This window comes from Argiope bruennichi, chromosome 5 (assembly GCF_947563725.1).
Source record: "Argiope bruennichi chromosome 5, qqArgBrue1.1, whole genome shotgun sequence".
In the NCBI taxonomy this organism is placed as follows: Eukaryota; Metazoa; Arthropoda; class Arachnida; order Araneae; family Araneidae; genus Argiope; species Argiope bruennichi.
The window spans coordinates 123,671,431-123,694,927 of record NC_079155.1 but is presented as its reverse complement, the minus strand read 5'-3'; the positions used below and the strand labels follow the sequence as shown (position 1 = coordinate 123,694,927).

The 23,497-nt window shown below is 29.5% G+C and overlaps 1 protein-coding gene across 1 annotated transcript in view; it reads left to right on the top strand.

Annotated features, from left to right (window-relative positions):
• Positions 1-22,554, top strand: part of LOC129968556 (speckle-type POZ protein-like) — a 41,547-nt gene extending 18,993 nt beyond the window's left edge. Inside the window, exon 3 of the mRNA XM_056082569.1 lies at positions 22,142-22,554. Coding sequence (XP_055938544.1) covers positions 22,142-22,185 — 44 coding nt within the window. The 3' untranslated portion in view covers positions 22,186-22,554. The remainder of the gene's footprint in view (positions 1-22,141) is intronic.
• Positions 22,555-23,497: the final 943 nt, after the last annotated feature.

The window sequence follows — 23,497 nt, the reverse complement described above, 5'->3', positions numbered from 1 at the left end:
GTGAATTGAGTTGATAATTACTTGATTTCCTCTGGCACATGATCAATGGGATTATATGCTATTTAACCAAAAATCCCTTGGAAGTACTCATTTACTTACGCCATACATAATTTGTTTCTAGAATTTTCGTATTTCTCTGCTTTTGGAACGGGTCCAGCATTGCGAAATGGAAATCTAATTACTTAAAAGACGTGTATTCAAGAAAACATATTAAAAAAAATTAGTACAAATAAAAACACATAAGTTATCGAATTGAATATATTCACTGTAGTTATGATATAACTCCTTTTTCCTAATGAGCCTCGGCGGTCTGGTGGTAAGATCTCGGCTTTAGAATCCAGGGGGTTTCAGATGCGAGACTCGATTCCTTCGAAGAACCATTGTGTAATCGGGTCTGGTGTCCGTTATATCCATTGGGGACAAACGTCCTCCTGCTGTTTAGTGCGGAAGCTTGGAGGGGGGGGATAGCTCAGGTATAGTCCTCGCCATCTGATCGTGGTTGAAAATTATGAGTAACCGTCCAAAAATAGTCCTAGTATTGCTTTAAAAACGGGGCGTTAATATAACTAAACTAAACCTTTTTCTTAATATTTCTGCTACGAACAATTATCATTCTTGGTTGACTTTTGCAGGATAATGCAAAATCAGAGTATTCCAATATATTTTCAAATAGTCAAATCGAGGAGCTCATTTCCAAGAAACATTGATTTTCTTTAAGTCATTGTTCCAAGCAGAAGGAATCATACTTAAAGTGTAACTATTACGAATAAATTGAATCGGATTGAGACTACTCAAAAGAGATTATTGAATTTTAATATCACTTCAGTAATACTATTCCGGTGTTATCCTGAAATAGGAAATAATATTATAATGAGAAGGATTAAGGGTTCTCAGAATAAGGATTGGCTATCGACTAAATAATCAACCATTTTAATCCTGTGTAGATAATACCGGAATAAATTCCGCTTTAGTCACAATGAAGTCCTTTAAAAGATATGCATGGTTATTATTAATGCTGAAGGAAAATTATTCTGGAAACGATTCCAAAACAATGGAATCAATTATCACGAGTGTTATTTATTTAATAACAGAAGCTGAAGTATGAAACCTTGCACATATATCTCAAGAACAGTAAGTCGATTTCCTAATAAGAAGATAATCTAAAAATTACTCTGGAAATTAAGAAATATTTGTCTTTGTTAATAGTAAAGATGATTATATATATATATATATATATATATATATATATATATATATATATATATATATGCGTGCGTGTGTGTTCTATAGGCCAGATCGTTTATCTCACTCCTATCCAAATTTATTGCATTTAAATTTGCGCTTCGGAATGTGTCTTTTAAGATTAGAATTAGAATTTTATAGAATCAAACATTCAGCTGGATTCTAGAGTTTTTCCAAGAAAACTTCCAAAAGTATTTTTGCTCATATTTTGTAAGTGAAACAATATTTCTAGATTTTATCGCTAAAAAATTCCAAAATTTCATAAATTTTTAATAAATTAAAATTTCAAACATCCCTTTGAGATGCGCATTTTTGAGAGCTATAGGTCAAAAGGTTCAACCTGTAAAGAGACAACTGGCGCTTTACAGGTTAGGCCATTATACAGTTACCTGTAAAGTTTCAATACACATACATATCTTTATATTTATTATAAGTGATGATATATATGAGTAATATATACATATAAGCACGTGTAAATATAAACATATATAGTTAAGATTACAGAATGATTAGCATTAAGGAAATAATTTCATGGAATACTGTCGGTTAAAAGAAAAAAAAATATCCCGATGATAGTCAAATTGGTTCAACATAATAGCAGATAAATTAAATTTAAATAAATGCTATAATGGAAACAACTTTAGAGTTTTTGGAAAATTTGAGTATTCTCCAATCCGGATATTTTTTATGAAATATCAATGACCAACGAGATAAAATTCAAACTAAAACTCACCAAACTCAAACAGGCACCATTCAAGATGGTGCATCATTTTGACGCTTTATTTATTTATTTTTCATATTTAATTGTTAAAAATGCCTACATAATTGTAAAAAGACATAGATAATTTTTCGGATATATATATATATATATATTGGAGCATCAGGTAAGCCCTTGTATTAAGTGAATAATGCATCGAATTACTTTTCGAGAGCAAAGGGTTAAAGAAATTCTTGAATGAAATCTAAAAGATCAGAAATAAATGATGCCCGGAAAGAATTAGTTCCATTATAGCCTTGGCATAAAATAGAGGAAACAAAGCTGTATAATGTTTCTTTAATTGTTTATCTTTCCCATTGCTTCCTCTTTATTTTTTCAAATATATGAGGTATTAGGAAAAATCCGCAATTTTTAGTTGACCAAATCAGAGTTCTGGAAATATAATCTATTAGAATTCTATGTAAAAACATTCCTTTGCTATTTTCCCTTCATTTATAAATGGTGCTAATAACATTTTTCATGTAATATAATAATTTTTACGAACACTGTATAAAGAATAAAGTTTTGATAAGATTTACAAATTTTTTATGTATTTATCAAGCAAACGAATTCAAAAGCTTTAATTGAACCCTTTTGTCCTTTTGATTGATATTTAAACTTAAAAGAAATGTCAGCAAAACTTCGTACAAAAATCAATAATGCTTCAATTTCAAAATCCTACTTGGATCCACACAAATAATTTTAGGATTTAAAAATGTATTAATTTTTGAATCTTGCAAATGAAGAAATTTGATGCTTATAAAACGCATATGTAATTTTCTTCAATTCAGCGCTGGTACCGATTTTAAGATAACTATCTTGGTGCAAGAAAGTGTTTAAAATGTATGTGTGTAATTAGATTGTGATAAAATTGCAAATTCATCAAACAGTCAGTTTTTAAAAAAATAGCAGAACATATATTTATACTTTTCCAATTAGAAAAAAACACACACATCCAATAATAATACTTAGCTATTACAGTAATCAACTTTATTCTTTTAAGAATGGAAGTGATTAATACCTGTTAATTAAGGCAATGCAGTTACACCAACTTTTACACCTAAATTGTTATAAACAAATCGTCTTTTTGAAAATTAAACGCCATCATTAACTGTAATTCTGAGAATTCTCCTGTTGAGAAAGTTGAGTGATATTTAAAAGAAAAATACTGGAAGTTCACATTCAGATGGTTAACTGTGTCTTGCTAATTACAGCGCATTTATCGAATGGCCGGTGGACGATACAAAAGAATGCTTCAGTCCTGATGCTCCGAGACCATTTATTTAATTAGCGTCCCTCCATCCAAAGATAAAAGCATTATTTCAAAAGAACAAATAATTAAATGCTTTATGAGCCATTAAGGAGGAAGAGAAGATCTTTTTCCATTAATTAGACATTTTAGTTTGGCTGAAAGTGTATTAATTCGAGAAGTATGTTTTGAATTTAATGCTTTAAGAGAAAATCAAATACTGGTTTCCAAAATTTGGGAAAATAAATAGCAAAAATAGCGTATCCATTTTTCACAACAATGTTGTCGTGAGTAAGTGGTCCGTTTTACTGTATAATGAATGTCGAATGAATGTCACTATTTCAGATTAATATGATCTTTGTATTACATAAATCACGTATAATTTACATTAATATTTTAATATAGGCAATACATCAATATTCTGCATAATCTATTTGTTTTTGGAATTGAATTAGTTAATTTTTATTCGTAAGATTTTACAAATTTTCCATTTACGAATGAAAAATTTGAATTTCGCTATAAATATTTTGACGTGGCGAATTTGCGATGCGTGTGAAAACGCCTCCATCTGATTAAATACAGTACGCTCCCGAGTATCTGGTTCGCAACTATCCCGCCTAGTTTTCTTTTATCATAATTGAATAAAGAAAGCAAGGCACTGCATTAACAACATTTCCAAAGCATTGAAAGGGCCCGTCTGCTACGATCCTTCTACTTCTCGTGTACAAAGTACAAGTTCTGACATGAAAAGAGCAGCTTCGGAATGTTCATTGACTCGTCAGTGCGTAACGAACCTCAGTTGTTGCTTTTTTCCTTGATTAAAACTGCACAGTACGTAGAGTATTCATAAATGGTTCTCGGGGTATGCTTAATGTCTTTTTTATGTGTACCATAATGAAGATTTCGAAATGGGTGATAAACGAGAAAAAAAAAAGCTGTAGTGACTATGGACGCTTTATACAGCGACTAGACTCTGGTGTAGCGACAAAGAATATAACTTCGGAGTTAGCTTTTGGGAAAAGTTGACTAGAGGACTGGTAAAAAAATCGAGCTGGAATTGAAAAGTCGCGTGTTGAACAAGCTAGTGGAAATGGAATAAAAGTAAGAAAAACCATATACATACACGTGTTGGGAAAAGTGGCTTGAGATAAATGGAGGGCATAGCCCTCAATAAGAAATGAGAAAACACATATTATAACAGCGTGCTTTGGTATAAAAACTTTGTCTTCTGGTATTGGTGGGCAAAGAAAGGACTTCATAGAAATCTTCCCTATCCGATTTTTATGTTATCAGCCTACCCTTCCGTCACATTAAACCGGATATTCGGTAGTATATTGTATATGTTTCAGGAGAATCGCAGCTAAATTTACAAATGGCAACCAATCAATAGTATGATGCATTGCGTTTGTTCTCTAATACGTGGAGAAGGCAAATACTAATCCTGCTTCCTGTTTCGAATCCTTCATTGTTATTTTTAAAAAGATAACACATTTTTAATCTTATTTTTGTGTAACAACAATGATTATTCTGACATTTCTTTGACTTTGAAGATCAGATTTTTCATCAGAAATATGTGGTTAGGCCATTTATTAATGGAATTAACTAGGAATCATACTGCATTTTGTGCTAATTGACCAGTATCTATGATTCAAAACTTTTATTGCATGATTTTTAGTCATTTGAAATCACTAAGGAAGTTTTACAATAATGTTATTGCGCAGTAAGAGGTTGGTACTATATTTGCTGTAATAATGAGGTATAATTTATTAATTGTATTTCATTTCGAATATCGTTCTAATAAGGCTGTATCTGTGAAAGCATATATATTTTTTTCAAATTATGAAAAGCAATAATTTAATCGCAAATTTTACATTAAGATTTTTTTTAAATACAAACATGAACTTTTTACATTCTTTTTTTTATTTTTTAACACTTGCGAAATTTTGTGCGCTAATTTAGATACCCGTTATTGCAATCCAATTATTCCTCTGCAGCACTAAACCAAGCGATTTTTTTTCGAATGCTCTAAATTCTTTGAATTCGAATTTTAACATTTATGCGACTTTTTAGTCCCATTGGGAATATTTCGTAATTCAGGATGAGAAGTTCTGATATGGTGTTTGGTTCTCGCCACAGCTGTGGATACACGAAAAGGTGGGGGTCTGGCTCCACTCAACGATGACAGGACGTACTTCCTTCGGGAAGGATTGCAGCGTGGTCGGTGATGATTCTTAGGACTCAACCACAGTTCCCGCCAGTGTTGCTGTTGCGGCGGTTCGGTCATTCAAGTTTTTCCGCGTGCCTTCCGGGTGAGCGGAGTAACCAGTTTGTGATTATGTAAATTTTTAGGGGATTTTGTCCCTTCGGGTGCCATTGATGTTTGAGGCATCACGGAATAATTTCTGACAATTAGAACAATGTTTTATTCCAGAATGCAGCCAAATTATGAAATATTTAAATCTTGAAAGAACGAGTTATTATTCGAACATAAGAATAGAATTGCCCTATGATAAATAAGAAAAAAACTATATGGCACTATAGCAACCTTAATTGTGGAGAACATATATATGTGTTTTAAGTGGATTTAAAACTGATTAACTATCGTTTCGGTCAACGAGGAGACTACAAAAATGTATCCTTGCAACTTATATCTGTGGGGTAATAGAGCCAAAAAATACTATTGAATAAGTGAAGAGAGTCCTAATAGTTGCTGGAGAAAGAAATGCAACTTATAGTATTAGTTGGAAGAAATAGAATTTTATTTTGTTCCCCCTTCATAAAAAACAAAAGTTAGTGAAACAATTGCATGGGAGTTAACGACCAGATTAGCTCCTGCTTTGTATACAAATGGAATGAAAAAAAACCTGGAATAGATAGAAAAACAGCTGAAAGTTTTTATTACCGTCAAATCAAACAGATCATAGTGACTTTATTAAGACATGAAGATATTGGAGGGCCAATAAGAGAACATAAGAAAACCTAAGAATTATATGAAGACTGTTTACTGTTGAAAACTGTTGAAGAAACTAAGTTAAAAAAAAAGAAGCTAGAAAATCGAAAAAAAATCATTCTAGCTAAAAGAATATTGAATAAAATAATTCTATATTCTTGCTAAGTTAAGATAAAATATCGAATAAAATCGGATTTTGAATTAACCAAAATAATATTTTCTTATTACTTCTTTTTTCTCATTTATAATTTGTGATCAAACTGTTGTTGTGTTTGTAGAAGTATTGGTGTGCTTCTCCCAATTTATTAAAAGGGTTCAAAAGTTTCTTGAGGGAAAGTTTTTAATTTAATGACCGAACCTCTGAATAATCATTTGACATTTTCCTTAAAATTCTTGTTGATAGTAGTAGACAAAAAGATGCGCGATTTCCCTAAAACAGAGAGATGATAGAGGAGCAACATCAGGACGTATGGTTTATTCATACGATGGCAGACTGATGATGTAATTTGAAAAGAAGCACCATACATAAAATCCTTTCAAGAATACCAAATAGAAAAAAATTTGTTGTAGAACAAAATAACCTTTTCTTTTTACTCACACCTTCTCAGTTCTATTTTTTTAAGTGAGCTATTGTTATTTTATAGATATATTACTGGGTTTTTTACTTTGTTTCACATTATTTATCAAAAGAAAGAACATTTAACTTAATTTCTACACTCTAAATATAATTTGATGTACTGCTTAACAATACAACTATATCTTACAAATAAGAGCTGGTAAGAAAAAGCTTAAGATATATTTATTTTCAGCTCATAAATACACATAAAATCACTTAAAAATGCCATGGTTCCAAAATTTGACTTGTTCTATATAATATTACGATATTATCATAATTTTTTTAACTGCTTATGATATTTCCAATTATGGAATGTGATATCATTTTTAAGATGATAATGTTTTAGTAACTCATGTTTGGAGTTATCTTCAAAATTTTGCTTCTATAATTTTAGGTATGTATTTTAGCAAATCTTTATATTTGAAAATATTTTTAAAACAGCCAAGCATACCTGTATGTATGAGTGGTAACGAATTTCAAGCATATCAAATAATGAAAAAAACCTACATTGAGTGGCCTAATAATGCAGGCAATGGCTGAATTTTCCCAGAGCGAAAATCCCTATTTGAGTTTATACAAATTGCAACAGAGATTCTATTTATGGAAACTCTGGTCGTATGATAAATGGGTAAAGCTTCTCTTAACTGCACATATCTTCAATTGATTACTCATTTATGAAATTCTGGCTCAAAATTGGTCTATTTACGTAGAGAAAACAATTAGTGACTTTTAAGGTGCCTTCTTCTTCAAAGAAAAATGACTGAAAATCAAGCACCTGCCAACTACACATTACATTGTTATTTTCAGACTATATTTGGATCTCCAGCAAGATTCCAGAGGGTACCATTTCACACAGCTCATCATAACTTTTAAAATGACACAAAGCAAATCATACGCTTGATTAAAAAAATTGGCTAATGTATCAAAAGCACACATGTGCAAACTTTGTGAATACTAGGCAGAAAACTATTGGGATTTAGAAGACATTAGCAACAGCGTTTTCCTTCCTACACTTGTAGAGTAATTTCATTATAAATACATCATTTTTCATTGTATATTTCTGCATGGACACTTACTGTAGAATACTTATGTGGAAACAGAGAGTTAAAGTTAGCTATAAGATAGTCCCTTTTCTAATAAGATATTAACATTTCTTTCCAAAAAAAATTCCCAGTGTACATGCTATATTTTAGTTCCTTTGTATGAAAATGGAAAGCAAGCATTGTCATTTGGCTCTAATGTGGGCATATTTCTACAAAGACATTTATTTGCATTCATGTCTTAGCATATTTTGAAAAGTCCATGTTGTTTCAAAACAATCTGATTTTATTGAAAACATTTATAGTGCAAGATTACAACAATTAGATATACATTCAATCTGTGTCAATCCTATGATAATAATTCTATTGAACCGAAGCATTTCACTCTAAAATTAAAACGCATGGAAAGAATGAAACTGTTGGCGTTGTGCATTGGCCATAAATAGGAAAATTCTCCAAAGAAATAGGAGAATTATTAATATTTGTTGATTCTGACAAGTTTCAAGACGTTTCAAATGAGATAAATATATAAATAAAAATAAATTTAATTGATTTGAATAATGAACACCTATTTAATACAATTGATCACATGTATGTAATAGATAGATTATGAATGATAAATTAAAAAGTATTTAACATTTTTATAATAATGGTAAATAAAGAAATAAATAATTTGAAACGAATTCATGGTTTAAAGAAAAAAAATTATAAAATTATTTGACAATAATAAGAATTCTGAAATATAATACATCCATTTCCCCTATAATTTTCTACAGATGTTTAATTAAATGTTGTCCTATTCGACAAAAAAAACTGAGAAGCCTTTATATATTTAAGAAAATGTTCTAGAGAAATGAGTAGTTAGAAAATGTTTAAACTAGTTCGATGGAATTATTTCTAATATTCTTTATTTAAAAATTTCATTTTTATACTTTACGAATGAGGAAAATCTGTTCTGTTTTCGATTCCTCGAAGTCTACTATTTTTTTCTGTAACATTTCTAAGAAATATATATTATATAATTTAAATAAATATATGTAAGGATATACAACATTGAAATGTACAACAGCACAGTTCCCAAGTAATTATTATTTATCGCATAAACATTCATAAACCAAAAATAAAAAAATTGATTTTTCCATGGAGAGCAAGTTTCAAAACTTGAAGCTTATGGTAAATACGGGAGTCGCTAAAGGAAATATCTTGCAAAATTGAACCTAATAACACATCTTTTTCCAAGAAAATTATTTATTCAAGCTTTTTAATGTTGCAAGATGTTGTGGTTATTATTATTCCCTTCTCCTTTTTTCAACATATAACAATGATGTTGATAATCCAATTTCTAGAGGGACTTGCAAAAGTGAAACTTTTGTAAGTCCCTCTAAATCTTTTGACTGTTTTTATACTTCCTTAAAGAAAAATGCACGGTAAAAATGTGGACACCTTGAATCTCCATCTATTAGAGCTTGTTAAGAAAAACGTCAAATATTTTCAACACCTTTATGACTTCATTTTTCTTCTTTAAATGTTGCTCTCACCATTAGTAAGCTTCGAGGACATTTTTTTAGTCTAGTATCTACCAATGCAAAACAAAATTTCAGTTGATGGAGCGCCATTAAAAGAAAATATTTCTAAACTCTACAATCATTATATTATACTGTGAGGTTGTTGCATTACGTTATCTGAAGGTTTCATAATTTATGAACAAAACTTTAGCATCTCACGTTTTTCTTATTTTGAGACTGCAATATTATTTTTTAAACCAATTTATGTTTTTAAACCTGTAATTTTTAAAAAAGAAAATCCAACTGCAATTTAAGGGATGTTAATTTGTCCAAAAATTTAATTTAAGGTATGTTTAAAGTGAAAACATGCTCTCTTAGTGTATGCTATTTTGAGAAAAAAAAAACATCAATAGTTTTCGTAAAAACTTAAAATGAAAGATTTTTCACTTGTTTTTATTACTTTTCTACAGTTTGTTATTCTCTACATGTATTTCTGCTTATGAATCATTAAAATTACAAGCAGGTATGTTCCATATCGAATCATTTTGAAGCTGATCAATAAGATGACTTATACGCTTAATGTTCGTCGTTTCTATAGAGTGCCGTCACCTTCAAACGGCGGTACCAATTTATCGCTTGATTTCTTAACTAAGTTTTACAGATAGTGCTACTAATTTATCAATTGTTTTTTTTTTTTTTTTTTTTTTTTTTTTTGCTTTCAATTAGATAATCTCGAGCCACGAATTATTGCGGGAATATCATTTGGCGTTTCCGAAATTTTTTATTTAGTATTTACTGCATTCTTATAATATGAACTTATATTTATTCTTTTAAGATCTTTTTTATACTTTATAACCACACTTTTATGACTTTAACTGCATAATTAAGAATGATAAGTATTTGTCAAAAAATCTGTAAATATATTAAAAATATTAAAATATAATTTTAAAATCAAACTTCATTATATTCATATGTTTTACAACAGCTTACAAAATATCCGAATAACTTATCAACTTACTTGATACTGCTCATCTGTTACTTTCAACTACCACAACCCAGCACAATCGACACTTAGATAAAAATAATAAAAAATAAAATAATAAAATTTTTAAATAACATTTTTATATTTAGAATCTATAAAATAATAAGTTTGGTAGATCTTATAAAACTACGCAAGATTTTAATTTCAAAAGAAATCCATACTTTATAACTGAATGAAAGGAAGTCTTTTTCTGAAAGTGCTTATTCTCTTTTAAATTTTATTATTATATTTCTAAAACATGAATAATTAGTATATTTCTCGTTTGATAGCTTTTTTTTCGGAGTCTTAATAATTTTAACTTGCTTGAAAACTTTTTTCTTACAACAGCATTATACAGTAGAAATGAAACGACATCACTAAATAGCACCTGGCCGGCCAATCATGATTATATTTCCACACTTATACTCTCGTATAAGGATATCTAATTTTTTCCAAGATGAACTTGCACTTTTATATTATAGAAGGTGAAAATATAAACATTTAAAAATAACATTGATTGGTTATTTAAAATAATTTTAAATAACCAATAATTTAAATTTTAATTAACAATTGTTAATTTAAATTTTAATTAACAATTTTTAATAAATAAATTTCATATCTACTTTTGTAGTGTGCTTAAAATAGCTAAAATAAGCGATAAAGAAATCCACGAAAATGTTACACGAAATAAAGAAACAACTCGGCCCTTACATTTGGGTACAAAATTTATTATAAATTATTTATACACTTCTAAATTTTTTGTGCCAAGGCAGCTTGCTAAATTTCAGCACCTGATTTTGAGTTTACGTACATTTCAGTCACGTATGTGAACTAGTATACGAATTTCAGTTGACATTTGATATATATTGAAACATTTTATTTTTCAATAGCGCACCATAATTTCATTTGCTCACTTGACTGCATTTTATAGATATCGTTTTCAAAGAAGGACATCATTATAGTTGCAATTCACTGCATTTAATAGATATCGTTTTCACAGAAAGACATCATTACAATTGTCTTTACGCAATCAACCAAATTTGAATAGTGAGCATTTGTCAAATCCTCAAGGCAGGATTTTTTTCATAATCTGTCATATATTTCTTTGTATACTTAGCATAGGAAAAAAATAAAACTTTCTATCGAAATTTCTTACTATTTGAAATATTATGGGTTGAATGTAGAAGTCAGCTAATGCAATGATGTTTTATCTTTCAGATTTTCTTGTTAAATAATAAACTATCCTACATCTAAAGCACATGGATTTGATTTAAAGCCATCGTTTAAAAACCGTTCTTCGCATTTCAAGAACAGGGATTCGAAAAATCCTGAGAATATTTTCCAATGGGATCTCAAAACCAATTTTTCACCGTTCACATTTCACTTAACATAGAAATAATGGAAAAATTAATAACCTTATTCCGCTAAATTGTTTCCTCTTTTTTCCGCCATGATTGAATTTGAAAGACATTAAGATTGAATTCCTTCTCTCGTCGTTTGCCGAAAGTTCTCCATGGAGACATAGAATGTCTATCAGTTGTTCCAATCCCAGACTTTTCAGTCTGTAACGTCTTGAAACTTATTCTATAATTAAAATCGGTCGCCAAGGTGACAGAGACATCAGAATTTGCTACCATTGTGAAATGGAAGAAAAGTGCTTTCTTGGCTATTTCTTATTTTACTATAAATATTTCTATCAAATAATTTCGAAATGCAGGTTTTTGGGACAGAGGAACTTGTTGGTGTTTCACTTCGACTTCAATTATTAGAATAAAATTTTTCTATTATATGATTTCGAATTGAAATGTTCTGTACTACGAAAGTAAGGAACAATATTTTTTAACTTCAATTGAATTTTGCGAAAGGAAATATTGAAAATAAATCTTGATATATTTGAAAAAATGTTTTCAAACTGAAATACACGCGTTCACACCCATACAGACACAACTCATTAAGTATATAAAATCAAAGAAACTTTTAAATAAGTATTATAAGACGATATAACTATTGGCACGAAGTATGTACATAGCCCTTTTGTATTTTTTAAAGTGTGCATTAAAGAATTTCCTAAATCACGCTTTGGCAACGTTCTGAATGTCTTTTCTCCAAAACAACGCCAATTAAACAAGAATATTAATAATAATTGAAAAAAGAATGTTTATGAATACAATCAGATAGAAGAATATTTTATAATTACAATTAAAATAAGTCAACCTCTTAAAAAATAGGCTAAATGGATTTAATTTCTATTTGATTTAAATTCTTCGTTTTTCATAAAAATTGTTGCTTAATTTGATAAAAAGTTCTGAACTAGGTTAAGGAAAAGAAGAAACGGGCTATTAATTTCCAAATTTATTTTATATACTTACGTCTTCAAACGAATGCGGAACAAAACACTTGTAGAAATTGCGTAATAATAGGATGGCAAGGTTAGCAAAATACTTAGATCCACGATGATTTACGGGTCCTCCTAGCACTGGTTATTATACATTCCTTCTGTACTGTAAAAAAGAGGCGCCTAGCATAAAAATTGTTTGCTGAGCACATAATGCCTTTTTACATTACCTATACTCTTTAGAAAAAAAAAAAAAAGAGTAAGTCGAAGATAAGAAAATAAAACTAGAAAAGGGCTTAAAACTATAAATCGGTTTAGGATGTACAGTGCTCTCAATGCGGAAAGATTGGCCGGATTAAAAAAAGCCGCATAGAATAGAGTTCTATGAATTCATTTCTTTGCTCACCAATACCAGAAGACAAAGTTTTTATACCAAAACTCACTGTAATAATACGTATTTTCTCATTTCTAAGTCTTCCATTTATATCGATGTAAACGCATCTATTTAAAATAGAAGGCTTTGTATTAGTAGTTTACATATTATTATATACTGCACTGCACGTTTCATGAATTTATTAGGGAAAATGTAAGTTAAAGGATATAAATTGTTCACATTTTAACATAATTTCTCCAATGCAGGAAACGTAAAAACATTAGTGTATTATAGGCCTAACTCCTAAGAAAATCTGCACAATCAAGAAAATCATTTTATTTTTTACTGTTAAATGAATACACAAATGTAAAAAGGTAACCCTAAGATAAAAGTCAAATCTTATAGTTTTTAGGTTTTGAAAAAGTCCTTAATAGATGACTTAATAGATGCCTTGCCATCCTCATTTAATTCCAATAAAAGAAAACTAGGCCGGATAGTACGGAAGCCGGATAATCGCGAACCCGATGCTCGGGAGCGTACGTTATTTATTTCAACCTTATTATTTACCCATGGCCAATTCTCCATTTCGTACTTTACTTCATTTCAAAAAATACACTTCTTTAGATCTCAAAATCAGCCGCCAGCTCGCAGATATAATTAGCGTATAATTTTAACTTTTGACGTAACTTATAAAAAGGGGAAATGGAGTCACAAAATGCATTTGCTTTACAGCATGATAAAATAAAATGATAAAAATAAGATTCGAGTAAGGGGTCAAAATAAAATGTATCTCGTTCCAAAGGAATCTTAGAAAAAATAAAACAGAGAGAAATGCTTTGCCGGGTAAATAGAAAAGGCCGGAAGTTCGGTTTCCGGTTGTTATTTTTCTTTCCACTTCTATTACCTCTCTGTACGACAATAAAAATTTAAGGAAAATAAAAGAAAGAACTAAAAGCGGAGAGATAAGAGAAGAGTGAGAGACTTTTTCTTAACAATTTCTTTCTTTGTCGTGATAAATTGCTTTCTGAACTCGCGTCATTATTTTACGTCCCCGCGGAAAAAAACTCATTTCAGTATTTGAATGAGTTTGAAATGATACCATCTCGATTGGCCAGTGTTCAAATATCTGCGTAAATAACTACCCTCAGGGTTTGTATGTTATTGTACTCGACTTTGTTAGACATTTATTTGAGGGACTGTCAGATATCCCATAAAATTTAAATCAGTTGCATTTATTTTGTGCAAAATCGCATTGAATTTGTGGCTGTATTTATATATTATTTTAAACAAGTTTACAGATTTCAAAATATTGTGTTTCTAAAATCAATGAATTTTTAATGGTGATTCTACAAAAAAGAATTTTACGAAAATAATATAAAAGTTAAAATATATAAAAATGAAATACATTTCCAGTAAAAAATAACAAGCTTACAAATAAGTCAAACACATATCTTATTTACGGAGCTGGATATTCAAAAAGCATATGAACATAAAAAGACAAAGATTTCTTCCTCTTTGAAGTTGCAAACATTTGCCAATTCGTTGAACGGCTTTGTGCAATATATTTTTCATCGTATTTTGTCAACTAGAACATATCTCTACAAATAATTTTCTGTACAGGCACTGCTTTATGGTATTAGCTAAAACCATATTCAAATTATACTATTTTCTCTTAATGTATTCTAATTATTTCACTCTGAAATGAATTTTTATTTCATTTTTACATTTTATACCGGAAAGTCAAGAAATTAGAAAGATGTTTTAACATAGTAGTTCTTAAAATTAACTCTTTTCAAACATGTTTATATATTTGATTTAAAGCGGAAATTTCTTAAAACTTTTTAGTTTCATAACTGTTGAATGAAAATTTCTTTTTTATACAAGAAAGTTATAAAAAATCGCTCATATTAAAAATAATTAAATCTTACATTAATAGGCATATATAAAAAATAAACTTTGTTCTAAAATGCATAAATATTGGCAAAAATTATTATATTGCTTTATCAACAGTCATAAATGTCTGTAAGGGGTTTTCATTAGTTCCTTTCCTTTTAAGTAATTTCCAGCTTAAAGTAGAGAAAATTCTTTCATCTACATGATTAAGCAATGAATAGATAACTGCAATAACAATGATTTCGCCATCACAGAAATATTTAATAATTCTGTCCCATCTTAACATTAATGATCCTCTCTTTTAAGGTTACCAGTCAGAGCTGGAATTCTTCTGAAGTAATCTGAGCTAAGTTAAAATATTTGATGATTTAGTCCACAACAGATTCATATTCCAAGACCTTAATCTCCCTATTATAGTAATGCTTCAGGCGCCCATATTGGCGAGGGTATTAGAAGGCAATAATCCCCTCCGGAGTCTCCTTTATCCGACTCAATTTGTTCGTAATATTAGCCCTTACATCTCGCCTAACGCAATCCATGTAGAAGACAGACTAATCGGGAGTGTTATTCTGATAAAGTGCACGAGTTGCGTCTGCCTCAGTGCTTTAATGTTTGATTGTTTAAAAGATGATGGCACCATCAGATTTCACATCAGAAGTCAGCCAAGATTATTAGTCAGACAGACTATAATTGGCGACAAAGAAGGGCAACAAAAAGTGAGATGAAAATGCGATAATGAATGATAACTATATTAAAATTTATGCCCCCTTTTATCCTTATGTTCATGCATTATTCCTGTACTTGTGCATACACCTATTTAATTTATGTATATGCACCTTTTTGTATTTCATATTAAGGGGAACAGTGGACTTTAAAACAAGCAAAAATGGACGAAAACGCAATTTTATTTTTATGTTTCATTACCAAATGTTTTATGTTTCATGTTTCATTACCCAAATATAAGTTCATATTCAACTAATATAGTATTTTAAAATGTATTTACTGTTCAATGAAATAAATATTTGAAGTGTTAAGAGGAAAAAAAGTATATCTTAATGATTTTTCTCAAAATGATATTTTAATTTGATTTGAATATATTTGAAACTTTAAAGGTGTCTTAATTTTTGAAGAAATTAAATGAAATTGATAATAAAGATTTCGGTCAAACACTGAAAGAAAAAGGGGTATGCATTTTATGTTTCGAGTTTTTTTAGACAGTTAAAAGTCAAATTTTAGTTCAGAAAAAAAAATAAAATTCCTATGAAAACTCTGGAAACTCTGGATTCCTATGAAAATGATACGCAGTTGTGTTCCAAACAAATTTACACTTGATAATAATTAGAAAAATAATAGAAAAAATTAAAAATTAAAACGCCAGGAATGTTTTGAAATTTTTAAAAATTGTCTATTTTTTTAAAAAAATAATATATTTTGTTTATTTTAAAACGTTTATTAAAAAACATTTTAGTTTTTAAAGAAATGCCAAGTATTTATTTTTTAATACATATGCATAAAACTTTTATAAACCTGAATGAGCATTTCCCAAATGTGTCTAATAGAGTCCACTGCATCCTTCAAAACATCTTCATCCAAATAAACTAGAATGTAGCCTCTTGACAATAGAGTCCTAAAAATTAATCTGTATAAATGTAGGTAAGATATTATTTAATTTCACAATGTTTTAATTTACCATTGTATATGTGTTCAAATACATTTGAAGCATGTTGTTTGAAACGAGAAAGATTTTTATATTTTAATTTCAATAATCTAAATTGTCCCAATTTTTAATTTTTATTTTTGATGGTAGCTGTATGTGTAAAATATTTTAAAGTAAAATTGAATATGCCCACCAATCACATTTTTAAAACAATATTTTGAGTAAATACATTAATTACTAATTTATTTTTTATCTTTATTTATATATACTATATAGTGGACAAAAAAGTTTGAGTGCGATATTTCGGCAACAAATTGGAAATGTTACTGAAATTGAAATGGATGCACGATTTCATGAATCAAGTTTAATCGATGAAAATGCAAGAACTACGGAAATTACAAAAATAACAAAATAATAATAAAAATAATTTTGATAGTTAATATTTCTGTGTACATAAAAATAAATTAATAAATGTTCTTTGTATTGATAATCTTGGGACCTCTTTCAAAAAGATAAAATTGTAGAATTTTCATACATCGGGAGGGGGGGGGGTAGTTTAGATTAGTTATATTAACTTTCTGTATTTAAGGCAACACTGGGGCTGTTTTGGGACGGACCTCGTAATTCTGAAACGTGGTCAGAACACGACACTTAAGTTGGCACCTCCCCTCCCAACTTCCACACCACACCAGTGGGGGGGCGTTTAATCCCGACAGATTTAGCATGAACCAAACCCGCGTACACAATGGTTCTTCGATGGAATCGGGTGTCGAACCTGAAACCCTCTAGTACCGAAACAGAGAATTTACCACCAGGCCACAGCGGCCCATATACATCGAATGGACGGGGAACTCAGTAGCCAAATAGTGTGAATAATATTGTTTTTTAAAACACTAATATTCATATACAAGAATCAAATATCTTCTTCGCAGTCAAAAGAATTTGATTTAAGGTTAACATCCAAATGACACCTTATTCTTCAAGAACGTTGGTTAGAAAAAGTTTCAATAAATACTTTGAAAATGGAACCGAATTTCAATTTTCTCGCCACTTATGTATTATCTAACTTCGAAATACCAGACAAATAAAATTTTCTCTATTCCATTTTATTATCTTTATTCTAAGGCAAATTAAAATTTAAGAATCTCAGAGCTATCGATTATATTCCTTGCCCCATCTCCTAGCAAAAATCTAGTTTCGGAGGCTTTAGTATTAAGATATCCATGCTCTGTTCTAAAATGAGATATTTCCTTCATATCATGAAGCTGCAGCTAATATTAAAGTTAGACGTCAAGGTGGCAACACTAGTAGCACAGCCTGTCTCACAATATTGTAAAATATTGATCTTACGATACTATATAATAATATTCAATATTGAACAACATTATACAATATTGGAATATTGTTTTATATCATGCAATATTACATAATATATGTGTGCTGCTAGGGTCAGGCACCAGAATTTGAAATCGCATCGAAATGGAAGACAAATAATTACTTCTACTTTTTTTTTATAAAACTTTCTAGACAAAGTGAATACTGAAATTGGAAATGTTATTACTTAATCGGAATTTTTTAAAAATAATAAAACATTTTACCTATTTATTTTTGAAATTTAATGCCTTGGAATATTATATTTCAAATAGAAAAACAAGAACTTATAGTTAGTTGTATTTAATTTTCTGTACTAATAATAAAACTGAATGTGCGTTTGTCCGCTTGTGTTGGCAATCTACATTCCAGATCATTTGATAGGGGAGCTATCAAAGTTCGCCCATAATTACTTTGAAAAGTGAGAAAATATTTCAGCTCAAAAACGACTTTTACATCATACTAAAACTTGAAAGATTATCTTTTTAGTCGTACCGATTCAGTATTCCCGAAAGTATAGAAATTAAGTTGAATTTTGTTGTTTTCCCGCATTAACTTCTGAAAATATTGATGCACCATAATAAATTTTTTGCCCTTTCAAAATTAAAACATTTCTTTTTAATAATATCAATTTTTGTAATAACATGAATTGTTCGAGAATTTTTGCAAGTTTTAAAATATTTTTTACAATAAATTACATTGTTACCGTGAAACTCGAACTTTTATTTCATCAAATAACTTATCGCTTGATTTTATTTAATTGTGGTAAGTTAAGGGAGGGGCATTGTGCCTGATATATGTATAATTTATATGAAGTGAAGTTATGGCATCACTAACATCAGAAGACAGATGAAGCAATTATAAGTTGATCAATATATCATCAATACCACAACAATGTCATTGAACTTGTTTTCCATTAGAAAGGTAAATGTACATATTAACATTATGTACATAATGTTAAAAAGTATGTAAAGTCATGTATATAATAAACAAAGTTAGTAAAAATAGTTTGTTGATGGAATGATAATCAGTTATTCATGAACTTATGAATAACTGATTGATTTGAAATTCAATGCAACCAATATCCCCGGGGAATCAGTGGATCACTAAACGCGGCTAATACGAAATGAAAATAGAAAATAAACTCTAATCATTCTAAACTATATTCTGTTACTGTTTCAAATACCAAAATACTTCCATATGTAAATAGAAGAATGTAATAAGACAGAATTAGCACGTGAACAGAGAGAAAAATAAAGATATGCATTAAAACATGTTTGAGATAAATAAGAGGATCAGTACTTTTACATTGTATAAAAGAAAGAAATTTTCGTTTAGTATTATTATATTTCAATCGTAATTTTCCAAACATAGGAAATAGATTACTTCTCATTTGAAAACTGTGGATAGAATATTAGTTTTTTTTTCTTTAAACAATCATTTATAAATTTCATTCTTGGCATCCATCACTATCTAATTGTGATACACTAAACATTTTAATCATGCGAATTTTTAAAAATAAATTTGGAGAAAAAGAATGTAGAGGTCAGTTGTTACTATTTCATTGACCGAGATAAAGAAAAAAATAAAATAATTCACACAAATTCATAAAAGAGAAATTATAAAGAATAAAACGGTAATAAGTCTAATAAATGCGAGTTAATGCATATGCTTGAAACTATATTACAAGATAAAAATATTGTCTTTGCACAAATGACAAGGGGCACCTATTAAATAAAAGAAAATGTTTATACGAGATTAGATTTATTATGTATTATTATAATTTGAGTTATGGAAGTAATATACATAATTTATGTAGGAATATAAGAGAATATAAAATGCTTCCTCTTCTGGCGAGTCTGTGAAAGTGCGACTAAAAGCAAAAATCTAGAATTAAATGTTTCCTCGAGATATCACAATAAAAATTAAATATCATTCAAGTCCTAAAATTTGGAGACACATATATACCCTATTTTAAAACATTGTTTTTTGAATTATTCTTGGAACGCATTTAGAGGTGTTCAATAAGAATGTTATCATCTTTTATAAACTATTATTATCCTGAAAGAAGAATGGATGTGATTTCTTAGAATTCTCTAACAGTGATCGGTTTTGCACTGCCAGTTTAGTGGAAATGCAGATACCTGATTTATATATCTCAAGAGGGCATCAAGAGAGGCATCTAAATTCTACAAAATGTGCAAGTTTAGTTTAGTTACATTACCATCCCATTTTAAAGCAACGCCAGAGCTATTTTAAGAAGGACCTCATGATTTTGAGCCGCTGTCAGATGTCGAGGACGACACCTGATCTGGCATCCATTTTTCAAACTTCCACACCACGCCAGAGAGAGGTCCTTTGGTCCCGACGGATTTAACGTACACCAGACCACTTACACGACGGTTCTTCAATAGAATCGGGTCTCGAACCTGAAACCCTCTGACTCCTCACCACCACGCCATCGTGACCCACAAAATGTGAAAGATAGAAACGGAGAATAAATAATTCTAAAATCATTTTCCCAGTTTTAGTGGCATGCACATAGATCTAAACAATCATGCACTTTCAGAAATCTGACAATGCTGTATTTTCCCAGAATATGATGAGTTACACTTATTACAATTATTGAGATAATTTCCTTTTTGTGTGGATCTATGCATCAGATTTCTTTATGAAATTGCGAATATATCGAATTATTCTTTATTGCGCTCGTATTATTTTGCCATATATATATATATATATTGTTTACTGCCATTTTGGCTCTCCTAAAAATTAAATTTGGTAGTAGCAAAATTATATTAATCAGTCATTTTAAAAAGTTTATTTTAGTTATATTAACGGCTCGTTTTGAGGCAACACTAGGGCTATTTGGGGACTGACCTCGTAATTTGAACCGCAGTCAGTTGACGGGTACAACACCTGAGCTAGCATTCCTTCTCCGAACTTCCACATCACACCAACAGGAGAAAGTTTTGCCCCGATAGATTCAACGTGCACCAGACACGTTTACAAGACGGTTCTTCGGTGCAATCGGGTCTCGAATTTGAAACCCTTCGGTTCCGAACCCGAGACCTATCACTAGGCCCTCGCAGCCCCAATCATTAAAAAAAAAAAGAAATGCATTAATTTGTAATCATTTATGATACATAGTTTTATATGGTCTAAGCGTGAAACCAAAATGCTGCAATGACTCTAGATACAGTGTATCCTCTTCGAAATTGTAGAGTTTTTCACTTTAGACTAGTCTATAATATAGTAAAAAATTTGTCAATATACCAAATATTAATTTGCGGTCAATTGTATAACAATAAAAAAAAAAGAAACCAGAAAATTTCATTTTCAGAATTGATTCAATTTTTCCAGACCATTATACAACAAATACTGAAAATGTTATTTATACATAAATTTCAAAATAATTAATTAATGATTAAATTACAATTATTCCACTGAATAAAGAAACTCTGTATCTTAATTTCGCATGAATATACTTTGCTCTCATTCAAAATACGGTATTCAATACTGTTCAGTTGCAGTAAACCTTATTAAAATTTCAATATTCTATGAATTTTTGCCATTCATTGCTCTCTTTATTTGCTGGGCGAATAATATGGTTGCTTAGTATCCATTAGTCAAAAAGTAACTATTCAAAGCATTGAAAGGAAAAAAATGGAATTGCATAACATTGGTCTCATTGTGAACTATCAAATATTAAAAAGAGCGCAATTTCTAAATCAAATCAATTCAAATTTTTCAAAACTGTTCAATTAAATAATAGCCAATTATTTTCACTTTAAATAATCAAGCAGCTCTTTTATTAACATACTGGAAGTTATACTTTCAAATATTAGAGGGAAAAAAACAAGAAAACAAAATGAATAGGAAATTTTCATGGCAAGCCATAAATTTTAGGCTCCGAAACGAAAATAATAATAAAAAAAGAAATTAATTTGTCTTTTCAATTCATCATGAATTCTCCTTTACATTTCCTCGCTCCAGAAGAAAGGAACAGAGAAGTAGAAATTTCAAATAAAAACGCGAATGAAAATCCGAAGCATCTGAAGAGTGCATAAAAATTGAATGTAAATGACGCAGTTCAGTTCTACAAGAGTACAACTTTTTTTTTTTATTCCAGGTGGATATGTTTACTTTTTTGGAAGTTCCATTTTGATTGTATGAATGAAATAGAAGCACAGAAAGTCTAGACTTTCCAAGAAAAAAATAAACAGGTATTCGAAGAAGTTCCGGAAAATTCTTATGATTGATTTAAAGAACTTCAATCGACTGGATGAATTGAGAAATCCAATATCTGAAGCAGGAAGAATTCTTTGATGTTGCGAATATATTCTGGAATTTTTGAATATGTGAAAATTATAAGCGCAATACTTATTTCTCTGACTTCGTATATTTGATATTTTTGTCAGTTGCTTAGATACAAAATTGTTACATTCTCAGACACTGAATGCATGCATGATTGGAAATAAAAAAAAGAACAAGAAGGCATTTCGCGAACTGATTAAATGTTATATTTGGTGAAGAAGGTTTGAGGAAATAGGTTGCAATGAGAGATGACCTGTTGCTAGATATTTTAACAAATTATTTATTTCAAACATTTCTTTGTCTTTTTATGCTATGAAAATGATTAAAATCAGTATTAAAAATTATAATACTCAATAACAATTTCCTCAACTCTTTATATTCTCCGAGTAAATTCCCAGTACCTTCTAAAAATATTTTGATATCTTATAATTGAATAAAAGTCATAAATATTCATTGCTTTTACGTTTTTATCATTATGTTTAACTATTATAATTAATTTAAAAATTCAAACACGATAAAATATCATTTTCTATTTTCTTAGTTTGTTAACATCCAAGGATTACTTTCAAATTTCACAACGCCATGGTATTCAATTTTCAGAAAATCTGTCTGACTGTAATCGGCTACTTTGAGACTGCACGATATTATATATTGCATTTTAATATCAAAGGCTTTTCTTATCTGTGAAGTTAATACAAAAATAAAGTTATTCCGTTGAAAGTTTGAGCTTTTTTCTTATAAATATTAAGAATTCTAACTTAGTTTAGTTTTAAAATTATACTTTCCTTTTATGTATTTCTTATATTCAGGAAACGTGAACTTGTGTTTATTTTCAATTCTTTTAATCAAAGTCTCCTGCATTGTTGAGGGCGATATGGAAATAATTTTGAAACCCCTTTCTTATTTAATATTTCATGAAAGTCTCCTGCATTTTCCTTTGCTAGTAACTCTTTTAATTCGAAGCATGGTACCAAGAAGAAACCAACAGCATGTAACCAGAGAAACATTGTTAGAAAAGCCTTTTGCATTGTTCATGAAATTAGCTTTTACTGGATAGAATATATTACCATTTCAAATATTTATTTTTGTCATACTGTAGTAATTGATGTATTTGTTATTATCGTTTTTACAGAATAATGTTGCATTTGTTCATATTCTTTTTTTTAGAATA